This window comes from Cinclus cinclus, chromosome 7, assembly GCF_963662255.1.
Source record: "Cinclus cinclus chromosome 7, bCinCin1.1, whole genome shotgun sequence".
NCBI classification, from domain to species: domain Eukaryota; kingdom Metazoa; phylum Chordata; class Aves; order Passeriformes; family Cinclidae; genus Cinclus; species Cinclus cinclus.
Window position 1 is genome coordinate 17,573,501 of NC_085052.1, and position 22,279 is coordinate 17,595,779.

The following is a 22,279-nucleotide window of genomic DNA, read 5'->3' on the forward strand; positions in this document are numbered from 1 at the left end:
CCTTGGCTGTCACTTGATCAGACATAGTGATGATTTTACTAGCAAAGTGCCTCTGCACTGAGATGCTGTTTCTGCTAATTGCCTATCATTAACAGTACCTCCAAAGGAAAGACTTCTGGCCTCATTCATCAGAAGGATTACATAGGTTAGATCCTGTAAGATTCTAAGGTTCTAACTACCTTAAACCATAATGTAGGTACTTAAATTCCTGTTGAAGGAGATAAAACAGGTTTTTACATCCCTACATCTATATATATAAGGGCTTAAAGAAAGCAGGGAGGTAACATATTTAACTCTCTTACTTCAGCTATCTAAATTTGAATTTTACTGCCCTTCTTTCTCTGTCCATAAACATCTTTCCACTCACTTTGGCAGGCACAGCCCTATCATGCAGAGATGAGATTTCTGAAAGCCCCTGTCTGAGGCTTAAAGCTTTCAGCTTTCCACAGAACTGTGCACACAAGCAAAAGGACTGTTGTCACAGGCAGATAATGTAATGTATTTGGGGAGAATCTGCATGGAAATGAATGCTGAATTGTTTTACTTTAACCTGGTGTTTATGAAGATGTCTAATGACTTTTAGTGCTTTTTGGTGTTAGATGTAAAAGAAGAAAAAACACAATTCTAACCCCAGAGAAGGAAATTAGCTTGTTTATATCTGTTATATTCTCTTAAGGATGCAATGTTTGCTTTATGTCAAGAGAAGTCCCAGCTTCTTTAACGCCTTGTGTAAGTGCAAATATTAGTTGACATCTAAATGAGATACAGTTATGTCTGATGTCATGTCATCAGTATTCATATTTTCATATAAAAAAGTTGCAATTACTTTGAATAGGAACTGCATGGTTTGTTCAAGTAACTTTGCTCTACGTACATTCAAAAATGGCTTCTGACAACAGGATTTCAAAAGTAAAGTGCAACATGTTTGTACATGCAAAGGATAATAGAAATGAGCTGTAGGAGCCCACTTGTCCACTATTCAGTAGTCATAGCTGCCCTGGACTAGCAGTCTGACAACAAAAGCTTCCTTATCACTAAAACAAGCACACACACCCACGCCCAAAACCACAAGCTGAACATTTCTACCCAGAAACTTACCAGGCTTTCTTGTGGAAGTTACATATCTCACATTTCATGTCCCCTCTTTTGATGGTTGAATTGACTAGCAAAAGAAAAAAACAAATCCCTGGATGCATACAATTTTTGCTGTGCCAGTGCAATGGATCATTCTGTTCTCTGGTTACAGCACATCATGAGAATGCAATTCAGCGGGTGACCCAGCCAAGAGGGGATAACAGGGACATGAACTACCTGAATTACCACTCCTATGGAGCACTGAATGTACATTCTCACAAAGGAATAGCCAGTGATTTTCAGGAGTTCATTCCTCATAAAGACACTCAATCTTTCCACATTTACAGCACATTTTCTTGGAAGATTTATTCCGTTGAAAATCCTATTTTACATCTGGAACAGGAGAGGCAAAAAAAGTTTCTTCTACTCCAATACCTACGTTCTTTAGTAGAAACTCACCACGGTTTCCCTTTAATAAAGAACAACATGCTTACACAGAATACAGATGGACAGGAGATGCAAGAATATTGGATAGAAATTGGACATATTTTACCTTTTTCTCTTGCTCTGAAATTTCCTAGCCACTGCATTTTACTTCTCCACCACACACACCACCTTCAGAGAGTAGGCACCCAGCCATTTTCAGAGGTTGCTTAGGAACTTTCTGAGTTATCATCATACACGTCAAAAGTATTTTAAGACACAGCTGAGTGTATCAGAATATGCAACAATGACAAATCCAAGCTGCCTGGCATGTTTTGTTCATGCCGTATGAAAATCTACATAGGAAAAATTCCAGCAGTGCTGCCTCAGTAAAGGAATTTTATCAACCAACACTCTTCCAGTGACTGAGATAACCAGAGGACCAGACAATATCATCCAGTGAATACTGGAGCCCTTCATTTAGGGTCACCCAGTCTAAAACTCACTGCTCAGAGAGCAAAACTCCCCCACAATGATTTTTCATGGGCTTTGAGGATTGTTTCTTCCTCCTGTAGCATCCCAGTTCCTCTGGCACTCTCCACTGGGACTTAGAGTGCTTCTGAGAATATGCAACCTATGGAAGAATCTCCTCCTCCAGTTGCTCACTCATATTTCAGCAATGAGACAAATAATGTAGACTACTTCAGCACTGCCTTTCCTGATGTACACTAGAGGCTTGAGTACATGTCCCAAGGCTTTTTTCTTGCTCTTTTCTTTGCCTCCCTGCACCTCTCTGAGTTGGTAACAGGGCCAAGCTATAGTGCCCCTCAAGTAAAATCCAGAGAGCATGTTTTAAAAATGTACCAGCATCTCTGTAGCATAACAGATTCCTTTACACAGAAAAGGAAAAAGGTGAAGGGGAATAAAAAAGGAGCAGCACTGGAATGCCGAATGGTTTCCCACAGTATTCCCTAATGCCAAGGGAGGGAAGCATTAAATAACTGGTGCAGGCGTGTTTCCCTTTGTGAACACACCCGACATCTGTGATTCTGCTGCTTGCTGCCATGTGGAATCCCTTCCAGTTGTCCCAGCAGCTCAGCGTCCTGACAGAGGGGGTGATGGAGAAAATAGCAAAGAAAGAGCAGCTGTGAGTTTTCAAACATAGTTTCCATTTGTTCTGGATGCCCATAGCAAAACCACCTTGATTTTTGGCAGTATCCTGGCCTGAATATGTTTTCTTCAATTTGTTCCATGATGTGACATGACTTGTTAATGGAATGGAACATCCACACACACTGGGCTGCCTGAGGTTGTCTAATGATCCTTGGTATCCATAAGCAAAGGGCACAAAATCTTTCAATCTTTCTCCAAGAGCCTTTGTCAATTGGACCCAAGATTTACTTGGCCACACTCTGAAAGCATATATTTGAGCCTGAGAACTGGATTTGTGTGATGATGACCTCCCATCAAGAGCTGCTAATGAAACAAAGGAAATGACCTTTTGGATCAGACCAAGAAATTGTTCCACTCCATGTCTAGCTGAAGTGGCCAACACTGAGGATGCTGTTTTCCTGTCAAGAGGATGACATGTATCAGCCAGCAGTGTTTGAATGGGTCAGTCTGCAGCAGAATATTCTGCTCACCTGGGGTGTTTCTTTTTGATTTTCCTCTTTGGGACTGACATGCATCCCATTGCATTGGACTTACAACTTCCTTTTCAAATAGGGTTGGCTTGCCATTATTGAGAAAGCTTTTTCATATTTGCCTGTCTGATTTGTCCTGCTGAAATTCTTCATTTCACAACATTTGGGGTGGTTTTTTTTTATTTTTTTAAGAGAATCTCTTTTTTGAACCCACAGTTATCTTGGCACTCCCATGATATATCAGCTGCTGCACTGGTCTTTGCTTCATTCTGCTCAGTGCCACCTGAGTCCATTTTTTGCCTATAGAATGAATTCCACAAAGAATGGAAGTTGGCCAGGATAGATTTCTTTTGAACCTCAGATGGAATAGAAGGAGCAGCATTTTCATGTGTCTCTAATTACAGCCACCATGACAGTTCATGTGTGTAGCAATAAAAATAACCGTAAACCTACCTATCATTAAAGTAAAGCAAACAACTCCTCTCTGTATCATCATACACAGGTACTGGAGTTGCTAATAAACCAGGAAGAGCACTGAGGCACTGGAGTAGCATCTTTCCTATCTCCACAGTTTCTTAAACAACTTTAGAGGCGCATTTTTATTAAGTATATGAAAGGCAGATGATCTTAAACCTCAAAAAGAGTCTGCATAATAATTGTGTGCTCCTCTAATGCTCTCCAAAGACCTATTCAGAGTCCATTCTGAAAGACAATAATATATCAAGAACTTCTGCAAACTTCCTCCTAATGAACACATGCCAATTTGAGACCAAGAATTCTGGCCTCAGAGGACAAAATAACCACTGCACTTAGTCTCTGGGTGTTTTGCTACTTTATTTCAGAGTGATTCAAAATCTAATTAAATTTCTAAACTCTAATGAAATTACAGAAGAAAAATCATTTAGGATTATATTATATACAATTACTCACAGCTGAAAATTACAGTTAGCCTCTTTCACCAAGATAGGGCCTCCTGAGAAATCCTTGTTATTCATATAACGTATAAATCTGACATTACTCCCACTATTTACAGGTCGAAGGTAAAAGCAGAATTAATTAAACATATATATCCTGCCCAGTGGCTGGATGGTGAAGAATAGAGGGAAGGCTGATAATGATGACGGTGCTTGAAATCACATTTCCCAGTTTGGTGAAGAATCAGAATGAAGCTATTACAAAGCAGGATTATATTAAGTCTGTCTTGTTCTAGTCAGTGCTTTTCCTCATTGGAGCTATGCTGTGAACAAGAACAGTGAAGCTTACACAGTTGGCTGTGTGCGGTCACCTAGCCAAGCTCTTTGAAGCATTCAAGGAAAAGCAGAAATGGAAGAAAGCTAATAGCTTCAGAGATTTCACTCAAATACTCAGATATTTAGATCCTTCTCTGAAATACTGAAACTACTTGAGACTGCTGATTTGGGCTAGCAGAAACAATAAAAACCAACCAAAGCAAAATAAAACAAAACCACCCCAAATTTAAAAACAACAACAACAACCAACCAACCAACCAAACAAACAAACAAAAAACAACCACCAAACCCCAAAACAAAACAAGAGAGCTGACATTCTTGTTATTACTTCTACAAGAGGTTTTCAGGAACCTTGAAGCATGGGATCATTTGTAAATGAAACACGAGGTACAAAAACACTGGAAGTTTCTTACAAAGATCTTGATCTTTCCCATCCAGCTGCTGCAGAGATTTTTGTTTGGTTGGTTTTGTTGTTTCCAGCTCTGATCCCATAGAGAACCAGGAGAAGAGAAAGCAAAAATGAACTACACACATGTACACACATGTGTGCACACCAACACTACAGGTCAAAGCAGTAACAAACACTTTCTATGACATCTGCCACACTCAGTCAGTTGTACCAATGTTTCACACAGCTAAATAGGCAGGGATATCAAAACATTTTTCTTAGGCAGAAGTTATTGTCTGGGAACTGGCTTGCAATGGTTTAGCAGCCATACTGAGATGCTTCTCTACTCCTGAAAAAGCTGATTATGAAAGGGAAATATTCAAATAAGCTCTGCTGAAAACATTATGATAGCATTCAAGTTGAGTTCATAAAAAAGCTAGCAATAGTCTAAGAGAATGCCTTGGAAAGTTCTTCTAAAACAGAAAATCCACTTGCTTATCCACAGATTTAGAAGATTTCAGCAGAAACAAATTCGCTGGCTGAACCAGGCTGTGACTGTTGGCTGTCCACCTTCTCCACAAAACATTTTCAAGTTTGTTTATATATTGAACTTAAACCCCAAAAAAGGAACTTGTGGTTGCAAGCGTAACTACTCAGGATGTGACTACTTTCTCAATAATCATGTGACCAACTTTAGCTTTTTTCCCCCCCTGACACTGCAGAAGAGCAAAATTCATGAAAACGTGGGTGAAACCAATCTGTTGTCACAACTTCATAATGACCTTACTAACAAACTGGATGTCAGCCCCAACAGCATTTCTTCTCTTATGTAAGTGATCTACCTTATTTGTTCTCCATTCTTTTTGAGAGTTTATGTTCCTGAGCTTGGTGGGCTTATTCATTCTCCATCTTAATTTGGGCTTATTCATTCTCCATCTTAATTGTATATATGTTCTGAAAAACTTTGATTCTTGAGGGAAAAGCATTTGTTGAGCCAGAGGGGTATTTTGCAAAGTTTTCTAGCTCACATTTCCTATTCTGGGTGCCAAGGGCTCAGCTGTGCACAGTCCAGAAGACACGGTGAAGTTAAATGCCTGCAGCTTTGCAGATGAGATGTGCACCTGCTGAACACCTTGTTTAGCACTCAGTTTCCTTCTCCTCGTACAGGAAACAGTACTTGAGTAGAGTTTGAGGGAAAATTGACCTGTGTGCATGCTGTCTGCAAGCCCTTTGGGACTCTGCGGCTCTCCCTTACCGGAGTGCCACGGTCCTGACTCGCGCTGCTCCTAGCGCTCCCCGCTGGCCCAAAGCAGCGCTCACACAGCCTGCTTTACTTGCTTCTTACCCATCTCCACTTTGTGCAGGGAAGAAGTGGGGCTCACGGCAAGGAAGCCTCAGCAGGGTCATATGAACACCGGGACAGCGTGGTCTAACGGGGAGAGGGAGCTGGCAGCGCTTCCATGGGCTGCTGCAGTCCCTCGGCGTTTTGTAAGGGGGCAGGCACCACCCTCTGGTGGCAAAAACCTCACCTTTTACCTGATGAGCTCCCCCCATACTACCCTGCTTCATGCCGACATTGCAGAAAATCACCATCTGCACTTGGGGAATCCCACCGGGGCGGGCTGTCCCATCTGAGCCATGCGGACCAGTTATTCCAGCTTGCATGCACTGGGAATCCGCTCCTGCCTCACCTTCTGCAGAGCTGTCCGCACATCTGCAGCTCTGCTCTACCCTGCCTTTGGGGTACCCAGATACTTGCTTCCTTTCCTATTTGCTGCCCCGATTATAAATGGCACCGAGCTCCTGGCTGCTCCAATGCCACAGGACCAGCTTTATCTGCTGCAATGAGGAGAAACAGGAATTTTCGGAGGAAGGGAGAAAGAGTCACATGGAAGCAGGAGGTAACAAGCAAAGGGACTAAGGGAAGTTCTGTGAATTTAAAAAGACGAGGCAAACATGGCCGTTGATCACTGCGGGCTCTGGCTGGGAGCGGGTTACAACACTTAATCCGGTGGGGAAATCGAGCTCTTCCCGCTCCCTGATTTTATGCCTAAATTGAGTCCGCACCATTTCCCGGGCGGGGCTGACCTCAGGAGAGAGCCCCGGCACAGAGCGCAGCGCGACACAGCGACCCGACAGGGCTCGGTCTGCCCGGACTGACACGGACATGGCACGGCAGCGGCTGCCAGCCCCGTCTGACTGTCTGGGGCCCATCGCTGGCTCGGCAGCTCTACCTTGCAGTGGGTAACCACAGGCCGAGCCTGCCGCCGGCAGGAAGAGCTTCCCCCGCCGGGTGCCCGGCTCCAGCGCAGCTCCCCCGGCAGATTCTCCGTTCCCGTGTCCTCTGCCCCAGCTGTAAGGCAGGACCCGTGCAGCTGCAGTCTCGTCTGCGGCACGTTCCCCGGCGGCTGGAGGGGCAGCCCGGTGCCTCAGCGGCTCCCGGGGCGCGTCCCCATCCCCGCCGCTGCCCGCCCTGCCCGAGGGGCGCACAGCGCCGGGAGCGCCGGCACCGCCCGCCAGGCTCTTCCAAAAATGATCCGCCAGTCACCCCAGCGACGGTGTCAAATTCATCCGGGAGCAAACGCTCTGCAAGTCCAGAGGGTTTATTCAAGGTGCGAGTGTTAGTCTGAACTCTCTACGGAGTCAGAAATCCAGCACCGGGACTAGAGCACTGCAGAGTTTAAGGCATCATTTCTAATGGGACGTTTCTGTACACCCCCAAAAGATCTAGATTGCAGACAAGCTCAAGATCAAACAGAAAAATATGTGTATTTGAATTAGTCAATTCACCTGTTTCCACCCAAGAAAAAACTGAAACAAATAGAATCCACCTAACGCTGCCTTTGAAAGCAAACGATGTTTAAGCAGCATCCAGTAAATGATATTAAACCTTAATTAAAAGCATATTGAAAGTATGAATTAAAAATATTCTCTCTAGTCCTGTGGGTTTTCAGGAATTTCCCTCCCTTTTAAAAAAGAAACTTATAATTTAATCTCAATATATTAAACTGACCTACATAAAATATTCCGTGTAAAATATTATTTCTGCCATAAAACACATAATCTGGCACTGGTTTAATTCCATTAGAAAGCATACATTAAGGTCTATGTATTATGATCACTAGGATAATAAAAGTAATACAATATCACTTTTATTATGCTTGAATTTAAAACATTCTTCATATGAGCACAAAAAATAATTAAAGGGATGGAGGGCAGGTGTTTTTTTTTAAATTTATAATGAAATAAAATCACAGGCGAGAGCAAAGAGACTGGGTTTTAATATGGAAAAACAGAAGCTATGCTTTTTATGCCCACTATGTAGCCTTAGAGCTTTTTGTTCTCTTTAAATTTTCTTATCTTTATAACTTTGATTTTGGTCATTTAGTATGGCCTGTATAAGCACAGATTCTCTACCCTTTACAACTCCTCTTTTGAGTGTCATGGAGGTTTTGGAGGAGAACAGTTCTGCTTCTACAAAATAAATTTCCAGATATTTTCATTATGAAGAAGAATTTGGCAAAAAAAATGGACTTTCAGCTCTGAATTATAGTTCCCAAAATATACTTGTTTTAAAACTCAAGATTTTTTTAAGCTCTTCTCCAGATTTTTGAAGCTTCATTTGTAATTTATTAAAATTTGGGAATAGAAATGTGATTAAGTCTGGGAAATAAAAACAAATCTGTTGTAAGCCACCCAATATATCACATTTTTTTGACATAACCCTGGAAGCCCCAGGGCCCACACTCAGCTCAAGAGTTTTAGCAGTCTGAAAAGCAGACACAAGATTATTTCTCTAAAGATACCAAAATGCCTTCTTTTGGAATGTAGGGACTATTCTTCAAGTTTAAAAGCAGTCAAGTTTCTAGCATTCCTTTTACTGGACAACAAATGAAAGCACAGACCCCAAAACCTCAAGAAAATAAAATTATTTCTCCACCAAAAGCGGAGGAGAGGAGCTGGGACTTACAATGCTGGACATTTTAGCAATAGGAAAACAGAGTGCATTTAAGACATAGAAATTCTGCTTGGGTTTCAGCCAGAAAATACTCCCTCCCAATACCCTGCTATGGTGGGGAATGCCAATGGAAGATGATGGTGTGTGCAAAGCAGCTGTGCTCCCACCAGGTGCCACATGTACTGTCACCCTGGCCAAAGAGCAGTGACTCTGCTCTGCCTGAAGCGTGTGCAGGAGACAGCAGCTTAGCAGCACACAGGTTTAGAATGCAGGAGTCATTCCTGCCTTTAAAGTTTTCTCATGGTCCAGCACCTCTTGCAGCTGCACATCAGTTACATCATTTGGAGATACTTGAAAAGGCTGTGCTGGAAATATCCTTGCACTGAAAAAACATTTGAGTGTACATTTTAGATAATTTCCTATAATAACAAAGCAACATTCAAACGAAACATGACCTCTCCTTTATTCTCCTTTAAAAGAAAAAAAATGTTGATTCTGTTTTCTTCCTAGTGTATGTGGGAATGAATTGTTTTCTTCAAAGCCACTCCATTCTTAGGGCTTGCACACTCTGAGCATCAGGCACCATGGTTTAGTGGCTTTACAGAGAAGGGAAGAGCCAAGAGGTGTCCTTTTCATGAACAGGGAACTTGGTGTAGAGTTCTCTGGAAGGGTTTGCTTCCATCCCAAAAAATTTTCTTGCAAGAGGAAAAGACTCTTCTCTGCCAGCAATAAATTGCTTTCTGAAAACTGGAACTACAGGCAGGATTTGGATTCATATTTTCTTGAAAGGGGTGTTGGGCTGTGCCATATCCTCACTTATTAGCATGTTTTATTAGCTCTTGTGCATCTGTAATCTTTTCCTTGATTTATAGCAGCTTCTCTTGTATAGACCTCTCTGGCTCGCAGTGACTAAACCATGGAATGCAGGCAGTGCTAAGGCAACATAAAATTTAGGAATTGTATTTTCTCTTCTGGTCAAAAACTGTCACAGTGTGGCCACATTTCTAGGATGCCCTCATTAACTTGACTGATAACATTTCACTACTGCAGGAAGCCTTGGATTCTATCTTAAGATTTATTAGAATCAACTATCCCCTTGGAAAAAGCCAGAAATGGCATTCTGCTCAATGTCCTAACAGGCTAAAATATTTCCATTCCAGATTTTTGGGGAGCAAAGGTACATGCTTCTGGAAACCTGGAGGATGAAGTAGGTGAGTTCATGGTGGGATTTTCACTTCCAGACAGGAAGTTAGAGGTCAAATAACAAAACTGAATGTCCTTAGAAGACCTTGTATACATTTTATGTGTAGAAGATAAGCATTGTGAGTTTGTAGCTGCCAAGTCCTGTCATGTGTCTGACACTTTAAATTATGTGTATAAGGACAGATCCTGAACACAGGCACCCTCCTGTGTTCAGGATCTGAACCACTGACAGAGTGATGCCAAATCACAACACATAATTTATACTTTAAAATTCTCCTTCCCCCCAGCAAAGACTTACAGATGCAGAACAGCTGGGCAAGGTAGGAGGCAAGGGACTGGGAGGTGGATATGTGTGTGTGCATATCTGGAAGCAACAATAACAGTTTGGAAGGAAGCAGATTGGCAAAGGAGTGTGGATGGAGGATTTTACTTTTAGGGTAAAAGTAAAGCCCTGGCTCTAAAGCTCAGCTGAGACCTGTACACACCAAAGGCTGAAGTTGTTCATTATGATAAAACACTCTTGAGCCCCTTATGTTCACATGGCTTCATGATATGAGAGGTTTGAAAGAATACACTCAGACTCTTCTCAGCTACCTACTCTGGCTCAGCATGTTTTTTTAGGGATGCATTTAAGCTTTGTTACATCTGAAACTCAAAGAATGTATTTATTATTTAATGGTGTATACTCACTGAGATGTTTTCAATATTTGCAGATTACACCTATGTTATTATAGGAGTCACTCTGGGAGCAGTTCTAGCAATCGGTTTTGTAGCAGTAATAATCTGCATGATCAAAGCCAAAATGATTGACAGTGTCTTTGAAGGTAAGAAAAAAAATACTCCTGATCCCTTTTCCATGGATCTAGCTCTCCTCAACTGATGAAGCAGATCTGAACTTCAGTGTTAGCAATTGTTCATGTACAACAGCTCTGGTTTTCCCGTGAAGAACTATTTTAAAAGTGTCTGAATTGCTGGACTGCCTAGAACTGCAGATTCACATTTCACTATAACCAAGTCTACTCTTTAGCCTCAAAGTTTTTTCTCATGAAACCCTAGGGATATGTGACAACCAAACTCAAATCAGACAATGTATTAGCTAAGATACAGCTCTGAGAAAACTGTCATGAGCTATTCCAGCTGGAAGAATCAAGAAAGGCTTTAGGAAAATTGCATGACACAACTAATATCAGAGTTTTGCCTTAGAAAGGGTGGCTGGATCTTTAGCAGCTGTAATTAAGTACTCCTGGTTGCCTCCCCACAAATTCTGTGGAGGCTTGTCACCACTCAGTTTCTTGTTTTGCAACTAACCACATTTTCCTCTTCTCACTTTAGAGTCAGGTGGCAAAATGGATAGAAGGTAAGAGTCATTTTGTCTTCTGTTACGCATAACTTTTTACTTCTCTATCTTGTTATGCATGATGCTTCCCCACGTTTGAATGATTGCACGTAACACACAGGGTAAGCCTCTAGAGGACTAGGATATCTAGTGAATCCACACAGAAAAAGGAATTTTCTTCTGAAAGCATTTTAACATTTCAGAAATACACAAGAAAACCCAGCAGACTGAGATTCTTTTTAAAATGAAAATCCTTCAAACACTTGCGATGAAGCTTCTTTTTTTTGTTTGTTTATTTGTGCTATGTATAATAACAGCAGCTCTGGGTAAAAGGCTTCATCTAAATGGATTAGGACTATGATAAGGTCAGAAGAACAAACATAGAATACCTGGTTAATTTTATGGTGCTTTCAGGACAGTACACACAGAACAATGAACGGGAAAGTCATGGGAAAGAGCTAAGCCAGAACAGAAAAGAGAGAGACCAGAGTCAAGAGAAAAGAGAATAAAGGGATGAGAGGAACAAAGACAAGAGAAACAGAGAAGGCAGTGGTAGATTTACTGCCTGGTGAAATGCAGACAGGATGATCTATGAACTGTTCCACACTGGACTTCCCTATGTCTCTTTTCTGTTTATTATGTGTCATATTTTCCTTCGGAGACAGTCTGAACATTTATTACATCATCCCCTAATGTTTCTAGGGGAAGTGACTGACTTTGTGGTGGCAGCAAAATTTAACATCTTTAATGGTGAACTTACATTGACCCCTTTCATGTTTCCCTATCCCAGTCTACAGGCATTTGCTAAAAGGTAGAGTGAAATTTCCAGTTTCATGATAAAATTCTGGTCTTAACACTGGAAGTGTGACACAATACATAAACATTCTGCCTTGGAGCCACTGACACTGACCAGTGAGAGAAACTCTTAATTCCACAAGGTTTTGGGGCAAAACCATTCATGTTAAAGATCACACTTTTTTGGCTAAGTAGGAAAAAGCCTAGAAATCCACTGTCACTTCTAAATCAGTGTACTTTTCAATTCTGCTGTGGTAGTCAGTAATTTACTAGCAAATCTTTGTTCTCATTCACTTCAGGGGATCTATGTATTACTTTCTGGCAGGTCACTAAGGGATTCTATAATGCTGGTAATAATGTGTGGAAACACTATAGCCTTCAACTGGTTTTGAGGAAACCTCTGGCAGTAAAAATACTACCAGAGCCATAGAAACATTTTAAAATGCCCCTAATAAGCTAATCATTAGTAGGATTAATTAAGGTCACCAGAGAGATAGATGATAATTATGTCTAAGTTGATTTTACCTTCTTGCTCTAGCTCCCTAGGGAATTCTGATTCATGGAATTTTTAGACCAGTGGCTAGTCCTAGAAAACCCTCTGACAAAGTGAAGTCTATTCTCTGAAGTCACCTGATTTATTCCAACCAACCATATAGCTATCCTGAATCCCTCAGGGAAAGGCAACCTGAAACCTTCAGTGTTAAGAGACACCATCCCTTTGGGATTAAAAAAAAACAAACCCTTTAATCCAACTGACAGAACACTCAACCAAATTCACCTTCATCCAAATTTTGTTTTAAATTTTACATCATTATTTCTACAAATGCCACCAGCCACTCAGTATTTCCAAAGCTGGGAAATCCCCCAAGTGGGCATCACCCAGCACTGTACTTTCACAGCCAGTGGAGCTGCTCAGCCTTGTACCAGCTGAAGGTCTTGATGCAGATAATCATCATCTGTGTCAGAACCCCAGTTAGCTGGTACTGAACTTAACTGACCCCTTCCAAGAACAGATTTTCACTAAAATCAGGAAGTATTCAGATGTATCCTCCTTGATAATTTCCAAAATATTCAAACCACAAGTGTTTCCTATACGATACCCACATGACACTGACAGCTCATTGTGAAATTATTAACAGAATTTACCACTTTATTTAGTCAGGTAAATAACATTAAGATTTAAACAATCAATTCACAATGGGCTGCCCTTAAACTCAATGGGATATTTACTAAGAGTTGAGAAGAAAAAGGCTTGAGGCAAGATTCTGTCAGCCAACAAAACAGCAATTTATATGTCAACTGACAATTATTTAACGTCCTCTTTTTTAATTAATAGCTCATGTCAGTATCAAATGCCATCTTGGTGTAGGCTTGGTAAATTATAATACCTAAAAATTTCATGCAAGTTTAATGTATTCATAAAAATGTCTGGGCACATTTAATGCTGGCAATATTTTGAGTTAACTACAGTGCATGTCAGCCAGATTTATCTTGACAGGAGGCAAAGAAAGAGACGTACAGAGACAAGGAGAAGGGTGGAGAGGCAGAGAATGTTTACTAAAAAGGAAAAGATACATATTTTAAACCTGCTGCAAATGAATCTGTTTTCAACACATCCTGGGCAGCAGCACACCCAAAATCCATGCGACTCACTGGGTTCTACAAGACTCCATGTAAAACATTCAGTAGAAAATAACGTTTTATTTGCAATACACAAGTTCTTCTGATGTTTTATAGAAGAGAGGAGGAGCTTGGGAGGTTCTTGCCAAGTGTATTGGTGATTTCCTTTTCCTGCCCAAAGCCACATCTAAGGGACCAACTTCTCTCTCCTTTGCTAGACTGTGCTTGAGAAACACAGGATATTTTTAAGAATTGTAGCATTCTTTCAGTCAATGGAGGAGGTTTTGGAATGTAACTGTACCTTAAAATCCTCTAATATGTTCTAAAAATCTCTAAAAATAATGCCACACATTACATAGGAGGTGAAACCTTCCATGGATGGCATGGAAAAGACTAGGTTTTGGCAATCATGTGCAGGATTCAATGCTGAGCTGCAGTTTCTTCCAACTATCAGATCTGTGGCAGTCTGAACATCTGAACCAAGAGTCTTTTTCCTAGAATTTTGTCATGTTCAGGTCTATAGCCAGGCAGGAAGGGACAGTGAACAAGTTCTGATATAAAAATATCAAGTCCTTCAGACAGGTTTGAAGTAAGATAGAAAGACAGACCTCTTGTTTTGGAGAAGAGTTCTTTCTGATTCAAGTAGTCCAACTTGGTCTGTAACACTGTGAATTGCAGAATTCATCATTTAACAAACAGGAAGCCAAAAACATAGGCATGAGTCCCATCACCTGCTAATGAGAGGTGCTGTCTAGTCACTGGAGTCTGAGCTCACAAATAAACTTAACTGGAGGTCAAGTTTTGATGCTAGAGTGGGTACTTGAGAAACCACATGTGGGAGTCCTTTGGAAAATGGTCCCAAAATTTACAAGCCAAAATCCATAAGTAAATAAAAATTGGAAAACAAAGAGACTTTGGCCTTGTCTGAGAGTGTCACTGGAAGAGTGGTGCACAAGGGAAAAGGGTCAATATGGAGAGCCCAGGTTTCCCAGGATGCTGGGCGCTGGAATGCACTGCAGCCCCTCAGATACTGGGCCAGCTATTCAGAGGTAACACTAAGTTCAGCCCACAGCCCAACAGCAAGTTGCCTACATCTATCTTTACTCTCCTAAAACAAGCCTATTTTTTCTTTTCCTCTCCCAGGAATACTCCTTTTAAACCATGCAGTCGGTTTCATCTTCGTAGATCTGTAGCAGACCAGTCATGTAGATTCAGCAGAATCTTTGGCACCTCTGTGTGGATGGATTATCTTAACATCCCTCAGTGATGCCCTAAGATGTTCTTTCACTTGCCACTCTTGGTTTCCCAAGCAGACCTCCACAAGGTCTTTCATTCTGACATAGGATATTCTACATAGAATTCAGTCATCACATCAACAAAGTTTTCAGAAGTTGTTAGTGGTTTAACTATGAGGAAAAACAGAATAAGCAATGACACTTAACCTCTTCAATGATCCAAATAAGCCTTGCAGAATCAGTCACAAATTATTCCTGTGAGGTTTGTTTTTACTACAGAGCCTCTCTTCACATTGCCACTGCGGCCTAAAACCAGTAGTGAAGAACTGTCACAAGAATGGAAGTGGAAGACAAGCTTGGAGGGCTCCAGTCCTCCTAGGTAGAAGTGCATTTGCACTTCACTGAACAGATACCACCTGTACAAGATGAGCCTGGCCCTGTTGATACACCAGGACAGGCCCAATTCCTCACTCAGCACTGTAGGGATTGGTGGGTGGTCAATAGGCTGAAGGCTGTACTTACTGCTTTAGGTTTGCTCAGCATGCATCCTGGGAATTGAGTTTAATGGAAAATATTTAAAGCTCCACAAATGTCGTAATAATGGATGCTATTCCAAATAAATTTAAGTACAAGTAGAGATGATCTAAACAACTCCATGTGTGTGCAAATGTTAAAAAATGGGCAAATAATCTCAGCAGAAATGGCTGTCTCAACTCCTTGTACATATACATTTGCATAAACAAAATGCCAATACCCATTCTGTGTTGAGGCAATAGTCACCAGTGACTAGAGTAATAAACTGTTTTTTTCCCTATTTCTGTCACTTTCATGTCTAGCTGAACTTGTTCTTCTGAACAACCTTGGACAAGTCACTGGCTCAGGTTACCCATTCCATAAAATGAAATTAGTCTTTTTATCACACACTTCAAAACCAAGGACATTAAGCTTTGCACTATGCTGGGGACAGCAGGCATTAAAAAGCAGGAGCAAGACACCCTGTAGGCTCTCAGCTCCCTTAGCACCATTTCTGGATTATTGTGGGAATACAGACACACACAGCCCCTGAAAGACAGTTTTATATATACATGCATACATATATATACATGTATATATATATACACACACACATTACACACATACATATGGCACAAACTGCTAGGGTGAGACTAATTCATTAAACCTGTTTCCAGGATACAGCATACCTCCCTGATGCCAGCTACCAACCTGATGGGCAGAGCCACAATTCTGGCTATTTTTTGCTCCTCTCTGACCATCTTCCACATTCCCTGGCAGGGCACCTGGCCCAGGGCACCTGTTCTCTTCTTGGATCTGGGGACTGCCTTTGTCTTTGACCTTTTCACAGCTGCCAAACAGGGAAGAATCTTTACTCCTCCCTACCCCTCTGCACAACTGTTTGAGGCTAGTCTTGAATAGCTTTAAATAATTTGATTGTAAGAGTTGGTGCCAAACCTGCTGAGTCAGGAGAATGCTCTCCTGGTAATATTCAGACACCTGTCAGAGGCAATTCCTTCCACAGCCATCGTGGTTGCTGCTGGCAAACTTGCTGGTGCAAATGATTCCAACACTAAACGAGTAATTCTACCCTTCCCTAGAGCTGCTGCAAGCCTGGACACACAAAAAAAGGAGAAATGTTTCTGGAAGAGTACCCTCTTCACCCCTGTCAACAGGCACCCAGGGTAACCCAAGTATTAGATGCCACCGAGCAAAGAGCCTCCTGCTCCCTGGCAGCACCACTCTGCCAAACAAACTGAGTAGCTTTCTGTTGCCTAGGGCTTGTCAGAGGAGTGACAATATGGGATTAGCTAGGAATGAAAGCTGCTAGGATAGCTAAAGGACAGCTTAAAACCAACACAAACTCAAGAGACTCAAGATTGCCACAGACAAGTGTCTAATCAGACAAGAACAGCGTCGATTAGAGCTCCCGCATATTCCAACTCACAGGTTTTCGTGTACCACACCTAACTTCTGCACACAAGTTCACACTAAACTTACGAAAAAGGAATCACTGATTTAAGATCTTAGGAGCTTTTGTCAGTGACATCTCAGAAAATAAAATTATTTGCAGATCCTTTTTTAAGATCATATGTATAGTCTATCACATTGTTTCATTTCAGTTCCCTGATCTCTAACTGTCCAAGAGTTCTGCCTTGAACAATCTGTACTAAGTATCAGCACAGCTGTTTGTTTTTCTTATAATCATTGTTTGCTGTTTATAATCATCCACTCTCCATAGTCCATGTGTATTTTACAGCCTGGTGTCAGAGAACAAATAGCGAGCTGAAAGAAATCAATGAGTACCACACAGTGATTCTGACTTCTACCTCTAGCCTGCAAATGTTTGGGGATCTGTGGTGTACTTCTCAGCAGTTCACAGAAGTTTATGGGCCTAAAAGGCTTTCCATATGGATTTAAATGGGGTTTAAAGACACTCTGCCTGCAGAGGCTCATGGAGTCAATGGAAAAACTGTATGGTCTTCTAAAGGAAAAACACAGAAAACCACTGCCTGAAAAATAATTAGGTTTTTGTGTGCGTTTCTGTGTGTGCCCATTAAAACAACACCTGGCCCACTCCCAAATCCTATTTACTACACAGGCATTGAAATGCTCGTGCTGGCATAGGAGAAGTGGAAGCAGAGGATAAGAAGAATAACTAACCTTGTAGGCAGAAATGGACTTTTAAAAGTGTTTGTAAATGAGCTTCCATGACTCCCTGGAGGAGAGCAAAGCATGGGAAGAAAGGATATTCCATCTCTAGAGAAAGGTCTGCTTCACATCCCCCCCCTTTCCAGCACAGCTGTATGTTCTGCTCAGGCAGTCACCCTTCTCTACTGCCTCAGGGAACTGAGCCTGCCAAAAATTAATGTGGTAGAAAATAAAAATAATTTTCAGAGTTATCAGGTTGTTCAAGGATGTCTGGCACAGATGAAGTGCTAAAATGTTACAACTGAAGTGCCAGAGAAGGCTGGACTGTCCTGTCTTGGAGGAACTGGCACTGAAAACAGGAAGATTGCCTGAGAGCATCAGCAACTCAGCCACTGTCTTGGGGTAACTAACTGATTGCACTGGACTACATGGAGGAGAGCATTGGCCTCCCAACCAGTCTCTTCTTTTCTCTTTTTATATGCAGAGAACTGAGTTGCTTAGGATTAGACTACTTAGGCAATCACTTAGGAACTGCTCTTCCTAGCAGTTCCCTGCCAACTTCTTCTCCTGTGACACAGGCAGGAGAGCATCCCTGAACCTAATCCACTGCTGATTCTTCTCAGTTAGCTCATATCACTTTGCACTGGGCTGTTCTGTACTAATCTGTTGTTAGAAGTGGGGAAAATACTGTATTTCTTTAATGGGCTACAGATCCACACAGAAATTTATGTAGCACTTCACAGGCTGAAGTCTGTTATTTTGTATGAAGAAATTTTTGACAAGTTCATAAGCACAGCCTATATCAGGTCCCTGGTTATGTTTTGAAACACCTCTCCTTTCTGGGAAAGAGCTGCCACAAACTGGAACAAGCTGAAAAATATTATCGCAAAACTGTTACCTCTTGGTTAATGTCAGAGATGTGTCACTAAAGAAAGTTCTTGTGTCAGCAAAGTACCAGACCAGCGCAGGCAAAGGAGGGCTGAGACAAACCCCTGGTACCTCCAGTGTGGTCACCAGCCTGCAGGCAAGCAGGCAGGTACAGGCGAGCCTTTGTCCTTGCATTCCAGCAGACACCTTCCCTGGCTGCCCTGGAAGCTCCCAAGGGCTGGGCAAAGCAGGCAGAACGGGAACTCAGCTGTGACTGTGCTGCAGGACAGTGCAGGTGCTGCTGCCTTACAGAGCTGTGCTGGCTCACCCCAGCCCCAAACCAGAGAAAGAAATAAGGGAGGGAAAGGAGCAGATCAGAAGAAATGGCTCCAATTCCAGCCTGCGTCTCACCATATGGTCTCCCATGGACTGTATGCCCAGGTCAGACTGGAAAGATGAGAATCAGAATCTCACAGACACTAACAAGGCAGTGAATTTCACGTGAAAATTTTGGCAGAACATTTGAAAAGACACAAGTGACAAAATATCTCTCAGAGAAGGAAAAAAGATTGAGGCAAATTATGTCAAGGATTGTCCCTGCCCACAAAATCTACTGTGACATCTTTCTTTAGCAAAGACACCAGAAAATGCTTAAGTAGTATTGTAGGAATGGGACTATGATGAAATTCATTTCCCTGTGGAGTCGTGAGATTTAATATAAGCAAGTCGAGGGCTGCAAGACAAGAGCATGTTCCCAAGCACTGACACTAGATGGAGCAAAACTGAATAAAAGATTTAGAGCAGTGAAGAAAAGACAAAAAAGTTCCTGCATTTCTGCAACTCTAAGTGCTACTCATTGATTTCACACCTTTGATTATAGCCCTGAAAGTCACAATTAATAGCTCACTCTCTACACTTCGCAGGTCAAACACGGAATCGAGCCAAAACAGGTATGTTCTGTGGGAAGGGGGATGCTGGTGGAGCAGGGAGGTGGAGTGACAGTACTGAGCAGACCCAAAGCTGTAGAGGCACATCCACCTAGGGAATAAGGGCAGTGGGATTACCCTGAGCTCCTAGTGACAGCCCAGACCTGCTGGGCACTCTGCAGGGGCAGGGGCAGGTAATTTAACTGTGCTGTCCCACAGCTGCCCAGTGCTTTACCTGGACTCCCTAGTGTAAGGCCCAGGAACTTTGCAGGGCTGGCTGCCCTGTACAGCTACCCCACTGCAGCAGGCACTCAAATAATAAACTCCTGGGAAGATGCATCCACACAAGGGATCCAGGAACTGCTCAGCTGCTCCCCATTCTGTGGCAAAGCAACACTGGGAAGTGTGCCAAATGACAATAGTCCAGTGTCTGCTATACAGGGAGCACTGGGATGCTACCCAAAAATCCATGGCTTGCTGCTAGTGGATTCCTATCTGGCAGTGACAAGGGCATCTGGAAGTCACCACAATGGCCACAAGCATGCATTTGTTCTGTTAATTCACTTAGGAAAAACGGATGCCTCCAAAGGTAAAAAGAAACCTCTAGTAAAAGAAAAGTTAAGTGAAAGGAACTTCATGATTGTGACTCCATCATCCCATTAATAATTTACTAGAATTCTTGTGATTTTTATCTGAGTATATCCCCACTCGGGTTTTACAGTGATGTTTTACTTGGGATAATCCAGGTAAAACCAAACCCAGAGAGTTATTTTTAAGGTGTGATTTTTCTTTCTTTTCACAGATGACAGCAGTGCATTAAGAAACCAAAGTACAAGGGATCAATAACCCTTTTGCAATCAACAGCTACCTGGTGTGAGGATCAATAGAAGTCTCTTATGCACTGGCAGGAATCTTACCAATACCAATGCTTTTCTTTGTTCTTTAGTTGAAATGCTGATTGATTGTTTACAGGAAGAGCTTATAGTGCAGCTAACTTCAATCACCTGCACCCAGAAGGTCTGCAATCCCCCTCAGCATGTATATGAAGGAAATGTATGAGGAAAATAAAATAGATGAGCTCTGTTCTCTAATAGATCCTCTTTATTCTATGATAAGTATATGATTGATTTCTGAAGTCAGTTAAATACCAGGTAATCAGAAAGATGGCAATATAATTCAGCAACAAAATTCATGGTCACACCTATATTTCAAGATAAGTAAATAATGATTTCAGCAACTTGGAAATTAATTTGAGGTTAAAATAAAACAAGATATCTCATTTATTTCAAGAAATACATGTTTCGTGTTAGTGAGAAAACATGTAATTAACTTAAAGTTTTCACAAAGCAGGTCATTTGTCAAATGTGCAAAGGAAACTGGATAGTAATTTTCCCACGCATATTGAACAACAAAGTGTAAAATTTATTTTGACAGAAGAGTGGTATATTGGAATACTTTCCCTGGTTTCCTAAGTGTCTGTTAACCATGTCAGCAGCACTGCAGTTCATTAGCAGCATTTGCTAACAGATAAACTAAAGCAGTAATGTGATACTTGTAAGTAATTGTGTGTACATGAGTAAGTGAATAAAGCATCTTGTAAGGTATTGGTTAATTGATTTGCTTCCTGTAGTATCATTTTAATTAAGACTTGGAACAGAAGAGAGAGCATGTGGTCAGGGAGGAAAGCTATCACCTTCCCTTATTTGTGCGAACAAATGTTTCAGTACACATCATTCCAGTACACTATGGGAAATAAAGATGAAAATAAACAAGAAATGCTGAGTTACAAGCAGTAGAGGAGAAAGGCCTGGAGAATTAAGGTTGGTAATCTTGATCAGGCAAATGTGCTGGGGTGGTGAACAGATTATGATTTCTCAAAACATTTTGGTGTGTGCCTTGGCTCCCTGGGAATGGGAGAAGGATGAACAAAATTGAGAGAAGGTAGCTGGGCACAAGAGAGCCTCAGAGCTACTGCTCCTGCTGCCACTGAGAGACAGCACAACAGGCTGGAAGTTGTGCACTCACCTGTTTGCTGTCCAGCACAGGTCGTGCCTGTCCATGCCAAGCACCCTGTGCTCTCCCTGAGCTCAATGGCATTCCCCTGAATGGGGAACAGTGGGAAGCTCTTCAGCGTCAGGCTTTGGACACATGCCCCAGCATGTCATGCTGGACCTCAGTCCCTTCATAGCAGATGCCCAGAAAAAAAAAAAAAAAAGCTGCTGTGAATAGAGTTATTCAGAAGAGCAGACAGTTGTGGGCACAAGAAGTGAGCTAAGAGGTGCAGGCACAGCATGGCTTTCTAAAGAGATAACGACACAACATTGGCTTTAATTACAATGCAAGTGCCACAGCAACAGTGAGATATTTAAGTCAATTCCTTTTGTCAGCTGCATCAGTGCAGATCAAAACTAACTGCAGGAGTCACGCAGCTTGGTGTGGCCCTGGTTCACATGATAATAAACCAGGCAAAACCCCACTGGACTCAGTACAGCTGCATGGGTAATAAAAAAGTGCCTGTGGGTGGAGTTCTGGAAATCAGACACCAGTGATATAAATCCACTCTGATAGCACGAGGAAGAGGAGAGCCTGATTCAGCTCCTCCCAAACAGAAAGGATGGCAAATGTCAATAGTCAAAACATTTGCAATAGGAATTTTTCTTGGCTTCTCTCATGCCTGTAAATGAAAACTCAGATCGTTTTTGTCAGGAATATTTTTTCTGTTTCTTACAACTTCACTTAAATAAAAAAGTTTATTAAAATTCTTTGAATCACCAATCAAATATGGGAAACCACAAGCAAGGAAGTACCTAACTAGCAGACCTGATACAGAAAGGATATTTATACTATACAAATAGGACCTATAGAGGCTTTAAACTTCTGAAAATTGCTCTCATTAC

At 41.8% G+C, this 22,279-nt stretch overlaps 1 protein-coding gene across 1 annotated transcript; it reads left to right on the plus strand.

Moving 5' to 3' along the window:
- The first annotated feature begins 5,513 nt into the window (after positions 1-5,513).
- TMEM273 (transmembrane protein 273) lies at positions 5,514-20,958 on the plus strand. The gene is made up of 6 exons (XM_062496580.1): positions 5,514-5,607; positions 9,897-9,947; positions 10,653-10,763; positions 11,272-11,296; positions 19,380-19,406; positions 20,185-20,958. The coding sequence occupies exons 1-6, from the start codon at positions 5,514-5,516 to the stop codon at positions 20,186-20,188; spliced, it is 312 nt and encodes a 103-aa protein (XP_062352564.1). The 3' UTR covers positions 20,189-20,958.
- The last annotated feature ends 1,321 nt before the right edge of the window (positions 20,959-22,279 follow it).

Coding starts and splice junctions, on each gene's coding strand:
- TMEM273 (XM_062496580.1), top strand. CDS start 5,514: ATGAAAACGTGGGTGAAACCAATCTGTTGTCACAACTTCATAATGACC. Junction 10,764..11,271: donor GATTGACAGTGTCTTTGAAG/GTAAGAAAAAAA, acceptor TTCTCACTTTAG/AGTCAGGTGGCAAAATGGAT. Junction 11,297..19,379: donor GGTGGCAAAATGGATAGAAG/GTAAGAGTCATT, acceptor TACACTTCGCAG/GTCAAACACGGAATCGAGCC.